The following is a 16,556-nucleotide window of genomic DNA, read 5'->3' as shown; positions in this document are numbered from 1 at the left end:
CTGATAGACAAAAAAGTTGTGATCCAGTGAAATGCACGTTATGGACATTGGGTGGTGGGAGCAATTGGCTGGAAAAGCAGGCTGGTTCCCACAGTCCAGAGAGGGCCGTTTTTCACAAGCCCAGAGAAGAGGCTCTAAACCAGTGGTCTTCCCTTAAGTCCAACAAATCAGATATAGAGGTGGATATAATGTCTATTAGGCAGAAAGGCAAATAGCCTTGGGTTCTTTTCTTGCCCAAAGACCTGCAAACTGTCGGTATTACCAGAGACAAAATGAACAGAACACCAAAGTAATGATCACAGAAAACAAAAAACCAAAAGCAAACAAAAAACTTATCTGCAGCAAATGGGAACAAGGGGAATTGCTTCTAAAATGAATTCCCAGAAACTGGGGAAAGCTGAAGTTTATTTTTAAGAGGAATGCAGACTCTGGAGGCAAACGGTGTCATCACATCTGGGAGGGAGCGTCCTGCAGAGTTAGTCTGATAGCAGCATGCTTTCACTCTTCTAGGCTATGAAAGTGAGAGTTGAGGATCTTGAGGCATTATCATCTGTCTCAGAGTTATACTTCTGAACAACCTTGAAGGTGAGGGAAAACACCTCATCATTGGGGCTCAGAATACTGAATGGGAACTCTGTCACTTTCTTGCTTTTTGGTAAACCGACTGGGGTGTGGGGGGAGTGCGATTTATTTTTATCTCAGAGGTTGCTTCTCCCTGATATGACAGTTCTCTGCTCTTCCTGGGACTGCCTACAATTCATCTCAGACTAGCGGAGCAACCCTCTCAGAGCAAGAGTAGCCAGGAGACTGGAGTTCAGGCTTGGACAGAAGGTTTTCTATGCTTAGAGGCTGGAAGCTGGATGTTCTCGGGGTTGCGGAGCCAAAGGCAAGGCTAATCTTGGTCGTTTAGAGCTTCCATAGATAGGAATAACCCAGGGACTAACTGCTCCTGAGACCAGAGATCAGTATTTTAAAGTTCAAATTTGTCTTGGTGATTTAGCGCAGGTTCTTTGCTCACTAAAACCGCCAAGGTAATACAGTTTTAATCCGAGCGTCCGGAGACTCCGCCCCTGGGCCTGGCGTCGGAAGTGCTGCATGCAGTCACTTCCGTCGCACTGGCGGGCGTCAAGATGGACGCTCCGTGGGCTCGGGAACAGCTTCGGCGGCGTTACTTATTTCCTCCCGAAGTGGAGCTGGACTGCGAGGAGGAGGCCAAGCCAGGTGAGGCTCCCCAGATTCTCGGTCCCAGGGCTTACCTTGTAGGGCCGCGAGTCGGTGTCCAGGGTCCTGACAGGTCTTGCAACCCTCGCATCCTCCCCTGAGCTGCATTTCCGCATTCCGTGGAGAGCTGACTTAACACACCAGTTTGGAAACACCCTTGAAAATGAAAACTAACCGTATTTTCCTAGCCTTAAGAATTAACCCAAGAACCTATACAAAGACGTATGCAGAGTGTTTCACTTCAGCTTTGCTGTGATATGGATGGATGGATATACCTAGCTGCCTGTCAGCAGAAAGCTAGCTAGTTTGGATGAGATATATCTCTGCCTGGTACATCAGATAGACTTTTCTATGTCTCCTTGGGTAGTTTTCAGAAGGAACCTTAGAACAATACTTGACATGCCACCATTTGGGTACCAGCTACAATCCGTTATGTGTTTTTTCCCCCCTGTGGATGCACAGAATAAGAAAATTCCATAGGAACTGATAATGTTGGTTGCCTATAGGCTGGAGAACGGCAAGGATGAGAGACGGTTTATTTTAGAGCCATTTGACCTGGATGTTGTAGAACCTTTGTTTATTTGTTAGCTTTTCAAAATAAACACTGGCAACATTGTGCCAAGGCATGAAAGTGTATACATTTTGAGACTATCTTCAAGAATTTGTGTTAGGGCTAACCTCTCCAGAGACTCTAATAGTCATCCGGACCAGTGCTAACCTCTCCAGAGACTCTGATAGTCATCCGGACCTCACTTGGAGACCAGCAGTCCTCATGTGACAATACAGAGAGGGCATGCTAGAATTCCTTCATTTTGTTTGCAGGGAGAGCCATGACTTGCCTATCAACCCTGCAGTCCATGCTGTGTTCTGGGGCTAGAGCTCTGGTGTTCCATTCCATGTTGGAGCTACCCCAAAAGCTGATGTCTGTTTAAAATACCTTGTGTAAGTTTTACTGTGTTTGGCATTTTCTTTTTGTTAATGTATGCACACACATTAATTGGTGCACGTGCTTTTGGAGGCCCGAGATTATTAACGTTGGGCGTCTTCCTCTGTTGGTCTCTGCATTCTTTTTTTTTTTTTTTGAGACTAGGTGTCCCTTGGCCCCAGGATCCACCTGTCTCTGTCCCAGTGTTGGAGTTACAGTCATACACTGCCATGTTCAGTTTTATGTGGGTGTTGGGGATGAACTCGGATTCTCATGTTTGTGCAGCAAGCATCTTACCCACAGAATCCTTTCTTTCCCATGCTTTTGACATTTTATGTAGTTAACATGACTAATTACTTTCCTAGAGGAAATGTGAAATAAATGACCATACTTCTGGATGCCATTGCTGTATCTAGAGGATTACGAAAGTTTAAGATTCCAAGATTCTTTTTGCAGGAATAAGTAGTATATTGAGCATATTTTCTAGTGAGCACCTATTAACCATTTCAGCAAATGTTAATCTACCTTTTTAGTTATTTGTTTGGTTGGTTCTTGGTGTAGAACTCAAGGCTTCATGCATACTGAAGATGTATTCTACCATTGGGCTACATCTCTGCCCCTCCATAAACTTATGCTCATGGTCTGACAGAAGGAGTTGGCACTGTAGTGGGTGGGGGTCTAGTTCCTGGGAAGCTCTAGGACATGACTTCATCTGGTATAAAACACTGGGCAAGTTCATAACTCAAAATCTCCCCTATTTTATAGAGACACCCACAGCTGTTGAGAGAAAGGAGAGGCCTCTTCCAAGACTTAACATTCACTCTGGATTCTGGATTTTGGCATCCATCGTTGTGACCTATTACGTTGATTTCTTTAAAACCTTTAAAGAAAATTTTCACACCAATAGGTAAGAAAATCTTGTTTTGACAGGTATAGTGAGTGACACGTGCTCTGAATCCCAGCACTCGGGAGGCAGAGGCAGGTAGATCTCTTGAGTTCAAAGCCAGCCTGATCTACACATCGAGTTCTAGGACAGCCAGGGCTACGTTAGCGAGACTGTCTCAAATAACCAAAAAAAGAAAGAAAAGAACAAAATCCCTCGTTGCTTCATGTTCCGTGTGTTTTAGCTTGTCAGTTGAATTCTCAAAACAGGTAAGAGATGGTGAGCTGGCTCGGTTGGTGAAATGCTTGCTATTACAAGCACGTTGACCTGAGTTTGATACCCAGAACCTACATTAAAAGACAAAGAACAGAAAAAAGAAGAAAACAAGAAAAGAAAAAGCCAGTTTGGTGCTTACAATCGCAGCTCTGGGTAGGTGGAGATGGGGATCCCTGGACTTACTGACTGAATCAGGGAGCTCCACATCTGTGAGAGAAGGTGGAGAGTGACCAAGAAAGACACCCAGTGTTGACCTCTGGCCTACATATACACACATGCGCATGCACGTGCACATGCATTCAGGCACATATATACATGTGCGTGCACACTGTTGACCTCTGGCATTGTTAGTCTCTATCAGACATGATGTTGAATCAACTGTTGGTGATACAGAAAAAAGCAAGACGCTTTAGCCAAAAGGTGCAGGTTTGCACATATAAGCCTAGTAAGTTTCGGGGGTACGGTGTATGTGAGATCTTAGTCATCCTATGTCGTCCTCTCAGGACCCCTTCCATTACCCTTATATATACATTGTTAGCTACCTGATGTAAGCTGATTCTAATAGTCATTTTACCATGTTACATGCAGTAGATTGTGCCATTGTACCTTGTATGGATGCAATTTAAAATTGTTACTTGTGCCTCCAGAAGACTGGAGAAGAAAGGCCTGAGAACCAGAGGAGGAGTGGGAACTGTGACCCGGGAAGGGTGTGTTTCAGAGCAGTTAGGGCCGAGTAGTTACCACGGGGGTGATTAGAGGGTGTGACTCAGAGTTAGTTGCCTTGAAGGTCAGTGGGAGGAGTCAGGCGCTTAGGTCTGAGTCCTAGTGTCAATTAGCCCTTCATACCCAAGGGCGGATCCTGTCCTCTCTCATCCCAGGGGCTGACCACGGAGCAGAGGTTATGTACCATGCGTGAATAATGTGGAGGCTGTCGGGTATCAGAAAAGGGGGAGATGTAGGTGGTGTCTGACCTGGCACATGAGGAATACGTTTAAATGTGCCAGGAACAGTGGCTAGACACAGCAGCAGAGCCATAAAAGATGCAGACAGGAACTTGGTCATGCGGAATCATGGGAAATGCAGTCCTCCAAGTCTCCAGGTAGAACCACTCGAGACGTGAAGTGGCTCATTTAAATTCTGAGAAAGAGACTGCTCGATCTTTTATGAGGAAGCAATGTTTTAACACTATCATCCCCACCCCATGCCTGTTCTTCCGTGTGTTGGCGCTTTGGTAGGTCATGTGACTTGCCTAAGTGAGTTTTACATGGAGAACTGGGGCCCAGCACCTTTCTCTTGAGTGTCTGCTTCCTGAAGGGGGTGGACTCCGCTCGCTCTCCAGGCTTTTATTTCCACACTCCCACAGGCCACACGGACAAGGGGGAGTTCGGGGTCTGGAACCAAGGAATGTCTGTGTGTGGGATTTAGTGTCAAGAGAAGTTCTGTTCGCACTCCCCAGAGCCACGCTCTTCCCTCAGCTCCATCAGTAACAAAACTGACACATGGTTTTAATCAGCCGGCCAGCTTCAGCTCTCTGCTGGTTTAGAACCTGCTGGGAGAGAGCAGAGTATCTGAAATGCCACCTCAGCGGCTGCTCTTATGTGACCTATAACTTGGGTGGTGCTCAGGGTGGGTCTGGCATGGCGGCAGGGACGCCTCTGATTTCAGCAGCGTATTTTCTGTTGTAGCAGACTCACTACCAGGTGTCATGGTGCCTGCTTGGCAGGGCTTGGGCAGGATGCCAGGAGGGCCTGGGGGTGTTGCTTGGTGCCGCCATGCTGGGAAGGTCGACTCTTTAGGGTTTTAGGTGTGTGTCCTTTCATTAGGCTTTCCTAGGACTTGAATGTGAGCGAAGTAGCCATCAGAAATGACCCCACACAGTTCAACCACAGCATGAAGTGGGGGGCCTGGGACCACATGCCCTCCAGTGGCAGAGGCAGTATAGACATTAGACACTGGGCCAGGGCTGTGGGGATGAGCAACAGTTGAAAGCACAGGCCTGGTGTCAACGTGGTGAATGCCCAAGGCCCCCTACCAAGCCAAGGCTATGGCCTATACTTCCCCCAGCACGGCTGAACCCGATTTCTTCCTCTTTGTCTCCACAGTTGGTTTCTCTTTGGTGGGGCCTTGTTGTTTGTCAGCCTGTCAATTGCATTTTACTGCATAGTCTATCTGGAATGGTATCGTGGGATTGAAGAATATGACGTCAAGTACCCAACGCTGGTGCCCATCACAACCGCAACTTTCATCGCAGCAGGGGTCTGGTGAGTGGATGTTGAGTGTGAATGAAAAGCAATCACTTGGCGTTCGGGTAACGATGAGTGGGACCCAGAACCCAAATCAAGCCTCGAGGTGCACCAGGGAAAAGGAGGTCCCAGGCACACTGCTCTTTGGGGATCTCCTCTCAATTTCTTTCTCTCTTAATCAGCCTTAGTTCTTTAAGACAGAGAAGGTGACTTCTGCGCATACTCTGCGATGTGTTTTGTTCATTAAGTGTCTTTCATTGTGATGGATGAGACAAAAGGAAAACCAAGTGCAGCCGAGTGAGCTGATCACAGGGCGAGTGCTGCTGCCTTAGGTTGGGGAGGAGTAGAACTGCTGTCCCGATGGTCCCTCCTGACCCCTCCCTTTGCCTCACTGTGCCTTCCTGCCACGGGCAAACGCTGCCCCCTCTCTGGCCTCTTTGTGCATCCCATAAACACTGTTCTGTTTGTCTGTGTTTTGAACAGTACAGTCACCAGTCTTTAGTATTTAACTCTACACACGCAGTGTGTGCTGTTCACGTGTAGTTTGCTCCCAGCAGCTACTCACTCCAGTTGTCACACCACCGTGTAACTGAATCCTAGTGTATCTGTTATGCAGCCACACTGTCGGGCTGTTTACAGTTGGTGCTGCTTGGAAGGATGTTAGGAGCCCCCTGCTCTCTGCTGGGCTTCTGTGTGTATGCATATACCCAGAAAGGTAAGGCCTGTGCATCTAAATGTCCATTCCTCCAGCTTCCTTACATAGCATCAGGCTCTTCCTAGGTGGTTGAGCTGTCTCACCAGCCACTGTCCCCCAAAGTGAATGTCCTCTGTGTTAAACATGTTCAGTCCTTTTTTCTCCGTTGTTCTCTAAACAACACAGTGAATAGCGCCCTGGGCAGCAGTTCACAGTGTGTGGCACTGCAAGGATCCTAGGGATTTGACATAAGGACGTGGGGAAGGTCGCAGGTGCTCTGCAGAGGCAGTGCTCCCGTAAGGCCACTGAGCATTTCGAGACTTGGTGTCTCTGCAAGATTTTCGAGCTAATGATCCCTAGGTAGGAAGGGACGCCTGTCATGCTTTTCCAGATTGTCTAGTGGCACGCTGTAGCGTGTAGTTCTTCTGCAGGGGAAGTAGCTGTGCCTTTTAAAGGTTATATGCCTTTCCCAGTGTGCACAGGCCAGGACTGTTCAACCCATTCCCTGTTGCAGGCGGGAATCCACTTTGTAAATTCATGTATGCTCAGTGAAGAAATGAGGCTATTTTAGGAAAAGAGAAAAGGAAAGGTAACACTTGCTCACTGAAGAAAAACTTGTAAATAACAAAAAAAAAAAAAAATGTAGAGTAAACCAAGCTTCTGCTCTTAGGGTTTTCTTTATGTAAACTGGATTCTGCTTTTTGGGAAAATCTTAATTCTTTATGTACATTCCGCTCAAACGCCCTTTCTTTGACCCAGTTCCGCCTGTAGTTGGACACTTGCCACTGTGAGGTCAGGGTGGACCAAGGCGAGGGTGGACCAAGGGTGCTGTTTTACTTTGCATTCTGTAGCAGGAACATCCCAAAAACCATCAAATTAGTTTTAGTCCTATGGCTTGTGGCTATTTGACATCTCTATTTCTCCAGGATTACAGATTAAAACCCATAGCTGTCTGGAGAGCGTATTTAATTTTATATGCTTTCCCTGATAGCTTCTGCTTCTATCAGTTCAGTCACTGAAACTCAACTGCTTTTTGGAAGTGTTTTATTTGATTTGGTGACAGGAATACTGTTTTTTGGGATGAAGGCTTTATAGCATCATGCACAGCATTGGTTTTTCATGCTATTTTAAGAGCCATTTCACTTTTTTCCCATGATAATACCTGAGACGATAAAGTAGTCAGCAGCCATTTGAGTTTGAGGGCCATCCCACATGCTAGCGATGAGAGGCCGTGTTACCCCAGGTCACAGTGCAGCTTCTCTCAGCACAGGCAGAAATCTCCTTCCCAGGGTTGAATAGATGGCTCAGCGGTTAAGAGCACTGACTGCTCTTCCAGAGGTCCTGAGTTCAAATCCCAGCAACCACATGGTGGCTCACAACCATCTGTAATGGGATCTGATGCCCTCTTCGGGTGCGTCTGAAGACAGTGACAATATACTCATCATATATATGAAATAAATAAATCTTTAAAAAAAGAACTCTCCTTCCCATCAGGTCATGATGCCGGGTCTGAAGACCTGCATGGGTGGACATTCTCAAGCAGAGCTCCCACCCGGACTCTGGAGGGTAATATACTTGTGTCATCCTTGCTGGTGTCAGCTGTTTGGTTTGGTTTCTTTCAGCTTCAACCTGGCTCTGTGGAATGTGTGGTCATTTTTCACTCCCTTGCTGCTGTTCACCCAGTTTATGGGGGTCGTGATGTTCATCTCACTCCTCGGATGAGCTCCAGGTAAGATGCCTATTTCTCATGGTGAGCTGTGGAACCTTGCAGGTCCTTCCTGAGAGCCCCCTGACAGGCCGCCTGGGAATCGCTTCCTGTTGTGTCTGTGCTGTAGCATTTCACCAGTGAGCACGGCTGCAAGGACCGAGGCCACCTCCCAAGCTGCAGTTTTAAGTGCTCAGCTTTCAGAGACAGCATCATGCCTTTCAAAGACAACATGTTCGTCTCAATGTAGATAAGCTCACAAGAGGCCATTTTACCTTGTGTGCATGACTGTTGGCTGGATGGCTCCTAGAAGTAGTATGGGAATCAGGAGATCCTAGCCAGCTTGGGACAGTTCTGCCATTTTCTATAGATATTGGGTGAATGGTACCCTAGCCCTTTTTAAAAAATTCTTTTCGGGGACTGAAGACATGGCTCACTGGTGAAGATCACTGGTTCCTCTTGCAGAGGGTCTGCTTTCAGTTCTTGCCATCTCTGTTGTGGCTCACAACTTCCGTAACTCTACATCCAGGAGATCTAACACCTTGGCCTCCGCAGATGTCAGGCGCACATGTGCTGTACATACACAGACACACACACAGACACAGACACAGACACACACACACACAGACACACACACACAGAGGCAAATAATCAGGTGCATACAATAAAAATGAATCTTAAAAAATTCTGCCCTTTTTCTACTATTTAGAGAATTTATGTGTCCCTGTGGACCAGCCCCTGCCCAGGTTGGGAGTATTGATAAACATTTATTAAATAAGTGTATAGGGTGTTAGGATTAGGGTGAAAGAGACATTATAATTCCTCCCCTCATGCCAGATACATCTGACTTGGAGAAAATCCTCTTGAAAGGGGCTACTTGCACACAGGGGAAGTGAGACTCAGGGAAGTGGAGGTCAGAATGATGGGCGGGGCTCAGGGCCAGGGTGTTCCAGCTGACTGAGTGTGTGCCCCCTGCGGCCCTTAGTGTGGAGTGTGGTGTGGAGGTACACTAGTCAGAGGCAAGTTGCTGGCCATCATCACGCTGACACAAACGTCTTCCAGCATCAAACTGTGTCCAGAGACCAGTGAGACCTGTGGGACCCCTCGTTCCTGTGCACGTCTCACCTTAGGAGGTTTAGAGTCCCTGTATCCTATCCCCACAGCTTGGCTGGCCCCGGTTCCCACCTTTCTCTCCTCACACCCCTGCCCCAGTGGATGGAGATCTTGGGCTCTGACGATTTGGCTGTTCTTAGGTGTTTGGGTGCTTTGGACTTCCACGTGCCTGGTGTATGGTTGACAGTGAGAGTAGTGTGGTGCTGGGAGCCGTGCAGATCGCCCTGTTTTTCTTTTTTAAGTATATATTTGTGTGTATGAGTGTTTGTATATATGCTTGTTTGTGTATGTATGCATCACATGTGCCTCTGGTACCCTCGGAGGCCAGAAGAAGGCACAGGATGCCTTAGAACTGGAGTTAAAGAGATGGTGAGCTTTCATGTGGGTGCAGGGAATTGAACCCCAGTCTTCTGCAAGAACAGCCCGTGCCCTTCACCACTGCACCATCTCTCCAGGTGCAACACTTTGTTTTTAATGGGAATTCAAGAGCTTGCGATGTTTCACTTGGCACATAAATGCTGTTTTCTTCCAGACTTAAGAACATGACCATTTAAAGTGAACAAAGCGTCCAGCTTGTCCGCTGACACAAAGGAGAAGCTCACTGTGCACTAGTGTCTCTGAAGTGAGTTGTTTCCATGGAAAAATGGTGACTTTCTAGATCTGCTGTGGAAATCAGAATAAATGATCTTTCTCTTGGGTGTTCAAAACAAGTGATTGATTTTCAGCAGTTTGTGTTAGACAGAGCTATTGAGCAGCAAGCGTTAATCTGTCAGATTTTGGAGACGGTAGTGGCTCCTCACAGGAGCACAGTCCCACAGGTTTACAGAGTCTGGCCCATCTACTTGAAGGCTAGCTGCCCTTGTATAGGTGGTTGGGTGAAGCATGACAGAATCGTGTTGCCACTGTTAGTAGTCATTGGAGAGCTCGTATTTGTCACAGCTTTTTAGGTAAGAGGACCGAATGTGTCTTATGGTTTCCTGTTATTCTGGATTTTATCTTATGTAAGTTATTGGGTTTTTAACATTTTTCAACTTAAGTTCTTTTAATAATGTTCAAGTATATATACTTTTTTTCTGTAACATCAATAAAATATTTTTATAACTTTCTTGTGCATTTGGTTAATACAAATTTGGGGCTAGCTTCCGTCTTTTGCTGTTTGTATTTAGTTAACTAGAAATAATGTAGCCTCTTCTGAGAGTAGGCTACCCTGTTCTTAAGTGACTGGCACACAGTAGAGGCATCATCAGTGAACAAGAATAATGAGGGAAAGAGAAACTGGGTTGTATGAGGGCTCAGACACAGAGTAGACTCAGTAGAGCCAAGCCAGTTTGTCGTCTTGTGTGGGGAGGTCTATGGAGACCAGGCCAGAGCCAGCTGGACAAGGACGTCAGCACTGGTGGCCCAGGACAGGCTGGCGGACCTACCAGTGGCTACACGTGGTAGAGTGGCTGTCTGGCCTTGTAGTGAACATGGCTCTGATAGTCACTCACATAAACTGTCCTGGCTTGAATTTTTAAAATTTAGTCTACGCTTTAAACCCCAAGTGGTCAAGGGACAGACACTGTGTCCGACTAAGATGGTAGGAAGAAGACTCCGTTGCTCTGGTATCCTACAAGAGCAGTACATGCTCTTAGCTGATGGGCAGTCTCTCCAGCCCCAGCCTTTGCTTTTATTGTAGTGACTAAAGAAACGAGTGATGTCATGCCATCTCACCACATCTAAACAGCCAAGGGGAGGGGCACCCCTTGTGAGTGATGAATGTTGTAAGTTCTAGTCATCAAGGTGACAACTGTGACAACAGAATGAGGCATTGCTCCTTGACGGTCAGTGTGAAGAACAAGTGGACATTGCCCTGGCCCTCAGGCTCTGATCCAAGCCTGCTTGTCTTGCTTGAAGCACTCCGGGGTGGTCCTAGTGAGCAGCTGGGGTAGAGACAGCCCTGGAGAAGCCAGGGTGCTAGGGTGAGTGGGAACATATCCAGATGGCAAGGACAGGAACCAGATGAGGACTTCCCCAAGTCTTCTGGGACCTGGCTTAGGAGGCATTGGTTTTTCTAAGAAACCTAAAGCAAGATTTAATGTTCCTGACTGAGTCTGCTTTATGTAGAATAGAAAAACAAAAGGGCTTGTGTGGCTAGAGAGAAGCGCTTGTTGTGCAGATGTGAGGGCTGGAGTTTGGATTAACCAGAGCCTACACAAGAGCCAGAGGTAGGTGAAGCCTACCTGTGGTCCCAGTGCTCAGGAGTCGGAAGGAATCCCTGGAACAAGCTGGCTAGCCAGACTACCCAGAAGGGAAGCTGTAGGTTCAGTAGAGAGACCCTCCCAGCCTTAACATATAAGGCATAGTGGAAGACCCCATGTTAATCTCAACTCTTCACACATACACATATACTCCACTACATATGTGCACACACATGTGAGCATGTGGGCACACATGTATACTACACATACTGTATTTACAAAATAAAAGAAGCCTGGCTCTCCTTAAGCAGATCTTGTTAAGAGTTTAGGGGGAGGGACTGGGGACTGGGCTTCAGTGGCTGAGGTTAGAGTAAATGGTCTTGAAAGTTTGGGTCTGTAGGCCAGGCTGGCCTCAAACTCAGAGACCCACCAGCACCTGCCTCTGCCTCCATAGTGCTGGGATCAAAGGCATGCACCGCTACTGCTTGCTAGATGACTCAGAGTTAAGACTAGCTACTCTTCCAAAGGACCCAGGTTCAATTCTCAGCACCTACATGGTAGCTTACAACCGTCTACAACTCCAGTTCCGGGGTGTGTAAGACTCTCACACTGACATACATGCGGGCAAAACACCAATGCACACAAATGAATAAATTTTATTTAAAAAGAAACGAAACAAAAAAGAAAGTTGGGCAGTGCTGGAGGTGGAGCCCACGGCCTCACTTCTGTGAGAACTCTAGCATGGACCTGCACTCCTTCAGTCTTTACAGTTTATGTAAAAAAATTTTTTTTTTACAAGTTCTTGGAATCTTAGCATCCTTGAAGTGGAAAGAGTTAAATATTCTAGTCAGTTGTCTCCAGATATTTTAGAATTGAGATTGTAGTCTGTTGGTCACACAAGGGAGTAGAGCAGCAGAGCCGTCCCAGGTCAGGGAAGGTTGAGAAGGTGGGCAAGTCCAAGAGTGGAGGATTGCTTATTCCACAGAGGACATGAATTCACGAAAGGCCTGCAGGTCTGCAGCTGAGGAACTCTGTCCCTGTGGCGTTGGAATGTGATTCACTTCCAAACCGTCTGAGCCTTAAGGGCTGCTGTAGTTTGTCTTTCTTCCCTCAGTCAGCAGTTTCGAGACTTGGATAGCTCAGGCCAGCCCTGAACTTGCTACATAGCTTAGGCTGGCCTTGAGCCTGTAAACTTCCTACTTCAGCTCTCTTAATGCTGGGGTTGCAGGCCTTTGTCTCCATGGCCAGTTTCCAAATTTTCACATCCTTTACTTGGAATGCAGTCCACGTGGCGTGGAGGGAGCCATTCCTGTGGACAGACAAATGTAAGATTTCCCACTTGCAGATAAACGTCATGTTAAACTGTCTCATGTTTCTTGAGTGAGGCCTATTTCTTTCATCCCTCTATACTGCAAAACCACCAGAGAATTTCCTGTTTATTGTCCATCTCTGTTCCTCTCTTAAAGAAATTACAGGGAGTGTGATAATAAATGCCTGTGATCTCAGCTACTTGGGAGGCTGAAGCAGGAAGGTTTTTGGGTTTGAGGCCAGTCTGGGCTACATAGGAGATCTTGTCTCGATTTTTTAAAAAGCGCTGGGGATATATATATGACTCAGAGATGGGGTGCTTGCCCACTGTGTATAAAACCCTGAGCTTTCACCACAGAACCTTGAGAGTGAAAAAGAAACTTCATTGTGGCATGTGAAGTGCAGGGGATGAGTCCGTCATGTGTGTGATACGAAGGAATCACAAAGGATATGAAATGCTTTGTCCTTGCCAGCTCATACCTGGCAGGAATGAACAGACGTGAGTCCAGCATGCCGTGAGCCAAATATCCACGGCATCCTTCACCGCCCCCAACACTCGCACCATTTCTTTTGTGACCATCAGAACTTTCCTTACGTAGCTCTATGTCCCATCAACAGGGGTCACAGAGAAAGCCTCCCAGGTCTCATTTGATCTTTGGACCAAGTCCCACTTTCGTCTGTATGTTCCGGGTATCTATTGCTGCATAACAAACCACACCCTAATGTACGTGGCTTGAAACAACGGCCACCATTTATTCTGCTCAAGAATCTGAAATCTGAGCAGGAGTTGGCAGGGACACCTTGTTTCTGCCTCACAGGAGCAAGACTCAACTGAGATTGGACAAGCCCCTTCCAAAATGCTTCACTGAAGTGAAGCAATGGGTGCTGGCTACAGGGTTCATTCTTTGTTGACATCTCTATGAGGCAGCTTGGATTTCCCAGATCCAAAGGGAAGGGCTGTGGCTTTCACCATCCTTAAATACATGTATGACTTACGGGTGGAGCCTACAAGTCAGCATCCCAGTTCTGACTGGGGAACAGCGATATGATGACTCTAGTCCACCAGCCTGTACTTTCAGCTGCTCTGGCTTGGATCTTACAGTCTAACAAAGCCGAGGACACATGAGGCAGCTTTGGCTGGATAATGTCTGGCAGGAACCAACAGGAGAATCACGGTGCAGATCTAAAGGGTTGTAGAGTCAAATGGCCTTTTACAGATAAGTTATTTTTCCATCAGACAACTCTTCTATTTCTGAGAATTAAGTGACCACAGTTTCCATTATGAGCTAGATATTAATCTGATCTAGCCAACCACATGGTTACAAGTACACAGTCGTGTCTGTTGTCAAGCAGATGTGGCATGTAAAACATAGAACAAGTTGACCAGCAGGTAGTCCATTATCCCTTTGAGATTGACATCTGCCTCATGGCCTCGATTCTTTGATCCACATCTACAGGAGCATGGCAAGACGGCACCAACCTAAAGTGGACAACTACAGTCTTGCAGTCCCACACATTGCCAACCCTGATGGACAGTAGTCAATAAAACCTCCTGTGTGCAGAATGATTGACTGGTGTGTCCTATGGTCTGTCTTGTCTGAATAAAGAAGTGTAAAGAGCAGAAACCTGCCTAGGACCATGGTTCTGGGAGGCTCAGTGATCAATGACTTGGAAAGATGAACTATCTGAAGACCAAGGCATGTGGGAAAGAGGACTGAGGATGGATGTCCAAATGGATACTGTATAAGAACATGCACCCCCAAAGAACTATGACCAGCAGGAACCCACAGTGTTGGGTGGTTTAGCAAACTGATACCCAGAAAGCTACAATGAGCCCAGCAGTAAGCTGCCCACTGGACACCTTACTCTGCGGATCTGCTTGGGAGAGGTAGGGTTGTGTTGGGCCTTCTTATCATGGAGGAAATGGGGATTTTTCCCTCCTGGGCTGGCCGCACAGGGCGTCCTATCAGACTGTTGCTGACATCCTCATCTGTTCACTTATGGGTGTCTCATTATCATGAGACCTCACACACATTAATGAGAGGTGTGACCGCAGGAGGGACTGAAAGCCTTAGCTCAGTCGGTAAGTACTTAGCCTGCCTCTTAAGTATGAAAACCTAAGCTCAATCCTCTGAATATCCATTTTAAAAAAAAGTCAGAATGATGGCACACATGCGCAACCCCCCCACTGAGGAGCAGAGATAAGTGGATCCCTGGGGCTCACTCATCCTAGCCTAGGTGACAAGTTGAGGCGGAATAGGCAGCAGGAACCGTGCTGGACGAGTGACACCTAAGGTTGTCATTTGGTCTCTACACATGCACACATGTATGTGCACCCCCCCACATACACCCACGTGACCATGGTATTAGCTCAGAGCCCATTTTAGTGTTTACTACAAGGTCTTTTTAGAAAATGAAAGGACACAGAGAAAAAGTAGCCCCACTTGGGTGAAATTTCTTGGGCAGTTGGTAGTATTCCGTCTGTGTGGATTTCCTACTTTGATGCCTAGCCCAGCACCGTGCATGGAGGGGTCAGGAAGCTGTATGGAAGGTGCTCTCCATCATTCCAGAAGGAAAACAACCCCATGATACTGGGAAAGGCATGCAGGAAAAGTGACAGGATACAGTTGCAGAGTTTCTTGAGATCCGTTCCCTTGGCAAGCAAAGATTCGTTGGGATCTGTAGAGTGACAGATTTGGCACTGACCAGGGTAACATTTGTGGGCTTTTGAAGTTGCAGTCACTTATTTAGTGATTTATCGAGGGTGTGTGCATATCACTGTGGATCAATAGGAGGTCAGAGGAAAACCTGTAAGGAATTTGTCCTCTCCTTCCGCCAAGTGGGGGCTGGGCATCCAACTCAGGTGGTCAGGCTTGGTGTCAAGTGTCTTTACCTGGGGAGGCATCCCGCTGGTGTCATTTCAATCATTCTTTCCACACAAGGGAAGCCCCTGTCTGCACCGGCCTCCCGCTTTCCATAGGATAGCTATTCTAGGCTTGGAGCTTGCTGCTTCCTCCTGAGACCCTCTCAACCTTCTTGGCAGGGGTCTTCCAGCGTTGCTTGTATCTCCAGGAAGGGCTGAGTTGCCTTAGGGTGGCAGCTGTCTGCTGTAGGACCTCATCTGATCATTGGCTGAGTCTTCAGGGCTAAGTGAGTGCAGAAAATATCTCAGTGTGGATTACCTAGATATAATTAGAATGAACAAATGTATTTAATGATGAAGTCAAGGCAAGTCTCCAGAGCTCCTTGGGCCCACGACGTCTTGCCCCGTTTCATCCCATCCCCCTTTAGCAGTCACCACCAGCTGTTGCCGTGTCCGTGTGCAGAGTGTCCTGCTAATAAAAACCGTGGGTTTCCTTGTTAAAATATGAAGAACTTGAAATCAGCTACAGCAGAGCGTTAAAACCAAGGTGGAGCGGGCGTCTCGGCCTGTGCTCTGCCCCGCGTTGCCCTCTCCGAACCCTATGTCCCGATTGCTCCCCATTGCCCTCTCGCACCACACTGATGGGCTCCAGGCTCTCACCAGGTCACGGCCAACCATAGTAAGCTCTTTCGCAGAAATCCGCTGCGCTTCCTCTTGGCACCGGAGCGGAGCGCCTAGGGGACTGTCTCAGTACAAAGCTTTGGAATGGAAGCAATTGGACTCTCGAGACTACGGGGACCCTTTTCCCCTGCTCACCTCCCTCTGGGAGCATCTCCAGAAGAGGATACCGAGGGATGACTTCTTGTGTAGCGGTACCAATCTCAGTTATTGCCCAGGCTCGCGCTCAGGTTCCCACACAGGCACCCACAAGGATCAAACGGACCCCAAAGATGTCTATCCCCTGCTTCTTACCCTGAGCCACTCATAGGTCAAAAAGCACCAGTAGCCACAGAAATTAGGACACACAGGTGAGAAAGACCCATGCATGCTTAGCCCCTGTGGGCCCACCCAAAAGTCTTGGGGTCGGGGACACAACCTTGGCGCAGCCACGCCCTCAACAGCCCTCTGATCTGGCTCCCAGGACT

General features: G+C 47.4%; 1 protein-coding gene across 3 annotated transcripts; it reads left to right on the top strand.

Moving 5' to 3' along the window:
* Positions 1-1,115: 1,115 nt before the first annotated feature.
* Tmem128 (transmembrane protein 128) lies at positions 1,116-10,165 on the top strand. Of its 3 annotated transcripts, XM_032916608.1 has the most exons (5): positions 1,116-1,221; positions 2,912-3,053; positions 5,408-5,566; positions 7,865-7,971; positions 9,593-10,165. In XM_032916608.1, the coding sequence occupies exons 1-4, from the start codon at positions 1,131-1,133 to the stop codon at positions 7,962-7,964; spliced, it is 492 nt and encodes a 163-aa protein (XP_032772499.1). In that variant the 5' UTR covers positions 1,116-1,130; the 3' UTR covers positions 7,965-7,971; positions 9,593-10,165. The 3 variants fall into 3 exon arrangements, with proteins under 3 accessions (XP_032772499.1, XP_032772497.1, XP_032772498.1); XM_032916606.1 differs by lacking the exon at positions 1,116-1,221 and having other exon boundaries at positions 2,719-3,053; XM_032916607.1 differs by lacking the exons at positions 1,116-1,221; positions 9,593-10,165 and adding an exon at positions 8,365-8,426 and having other exon boundaries at positions 2,719-3,053.
* Positions 10,166-16,556: the final 6,391 nt, after the last annotated feature.

The sequence above is a fragment of the Rattus rattus genome, chromosome 11, assembly GCF_011064425.1.
Source record: "Rattus rattus isolate New Zealand chromosome 11, Rrattus_CSIRO_v1, whole genome shotgun sequence".
In the NCBI taxonomy this organism is placed as follows: domain Eukaryota; kingdom Metazoa; phylum Chordata; class Mammalia; order Rodentia; family Muridae; genus Rattus; species Rattus rattus.
Note: the sequence above shows the minus strand (reverse complement) of the source record. Positions and strands in the feature narration are given on the sequence as shown.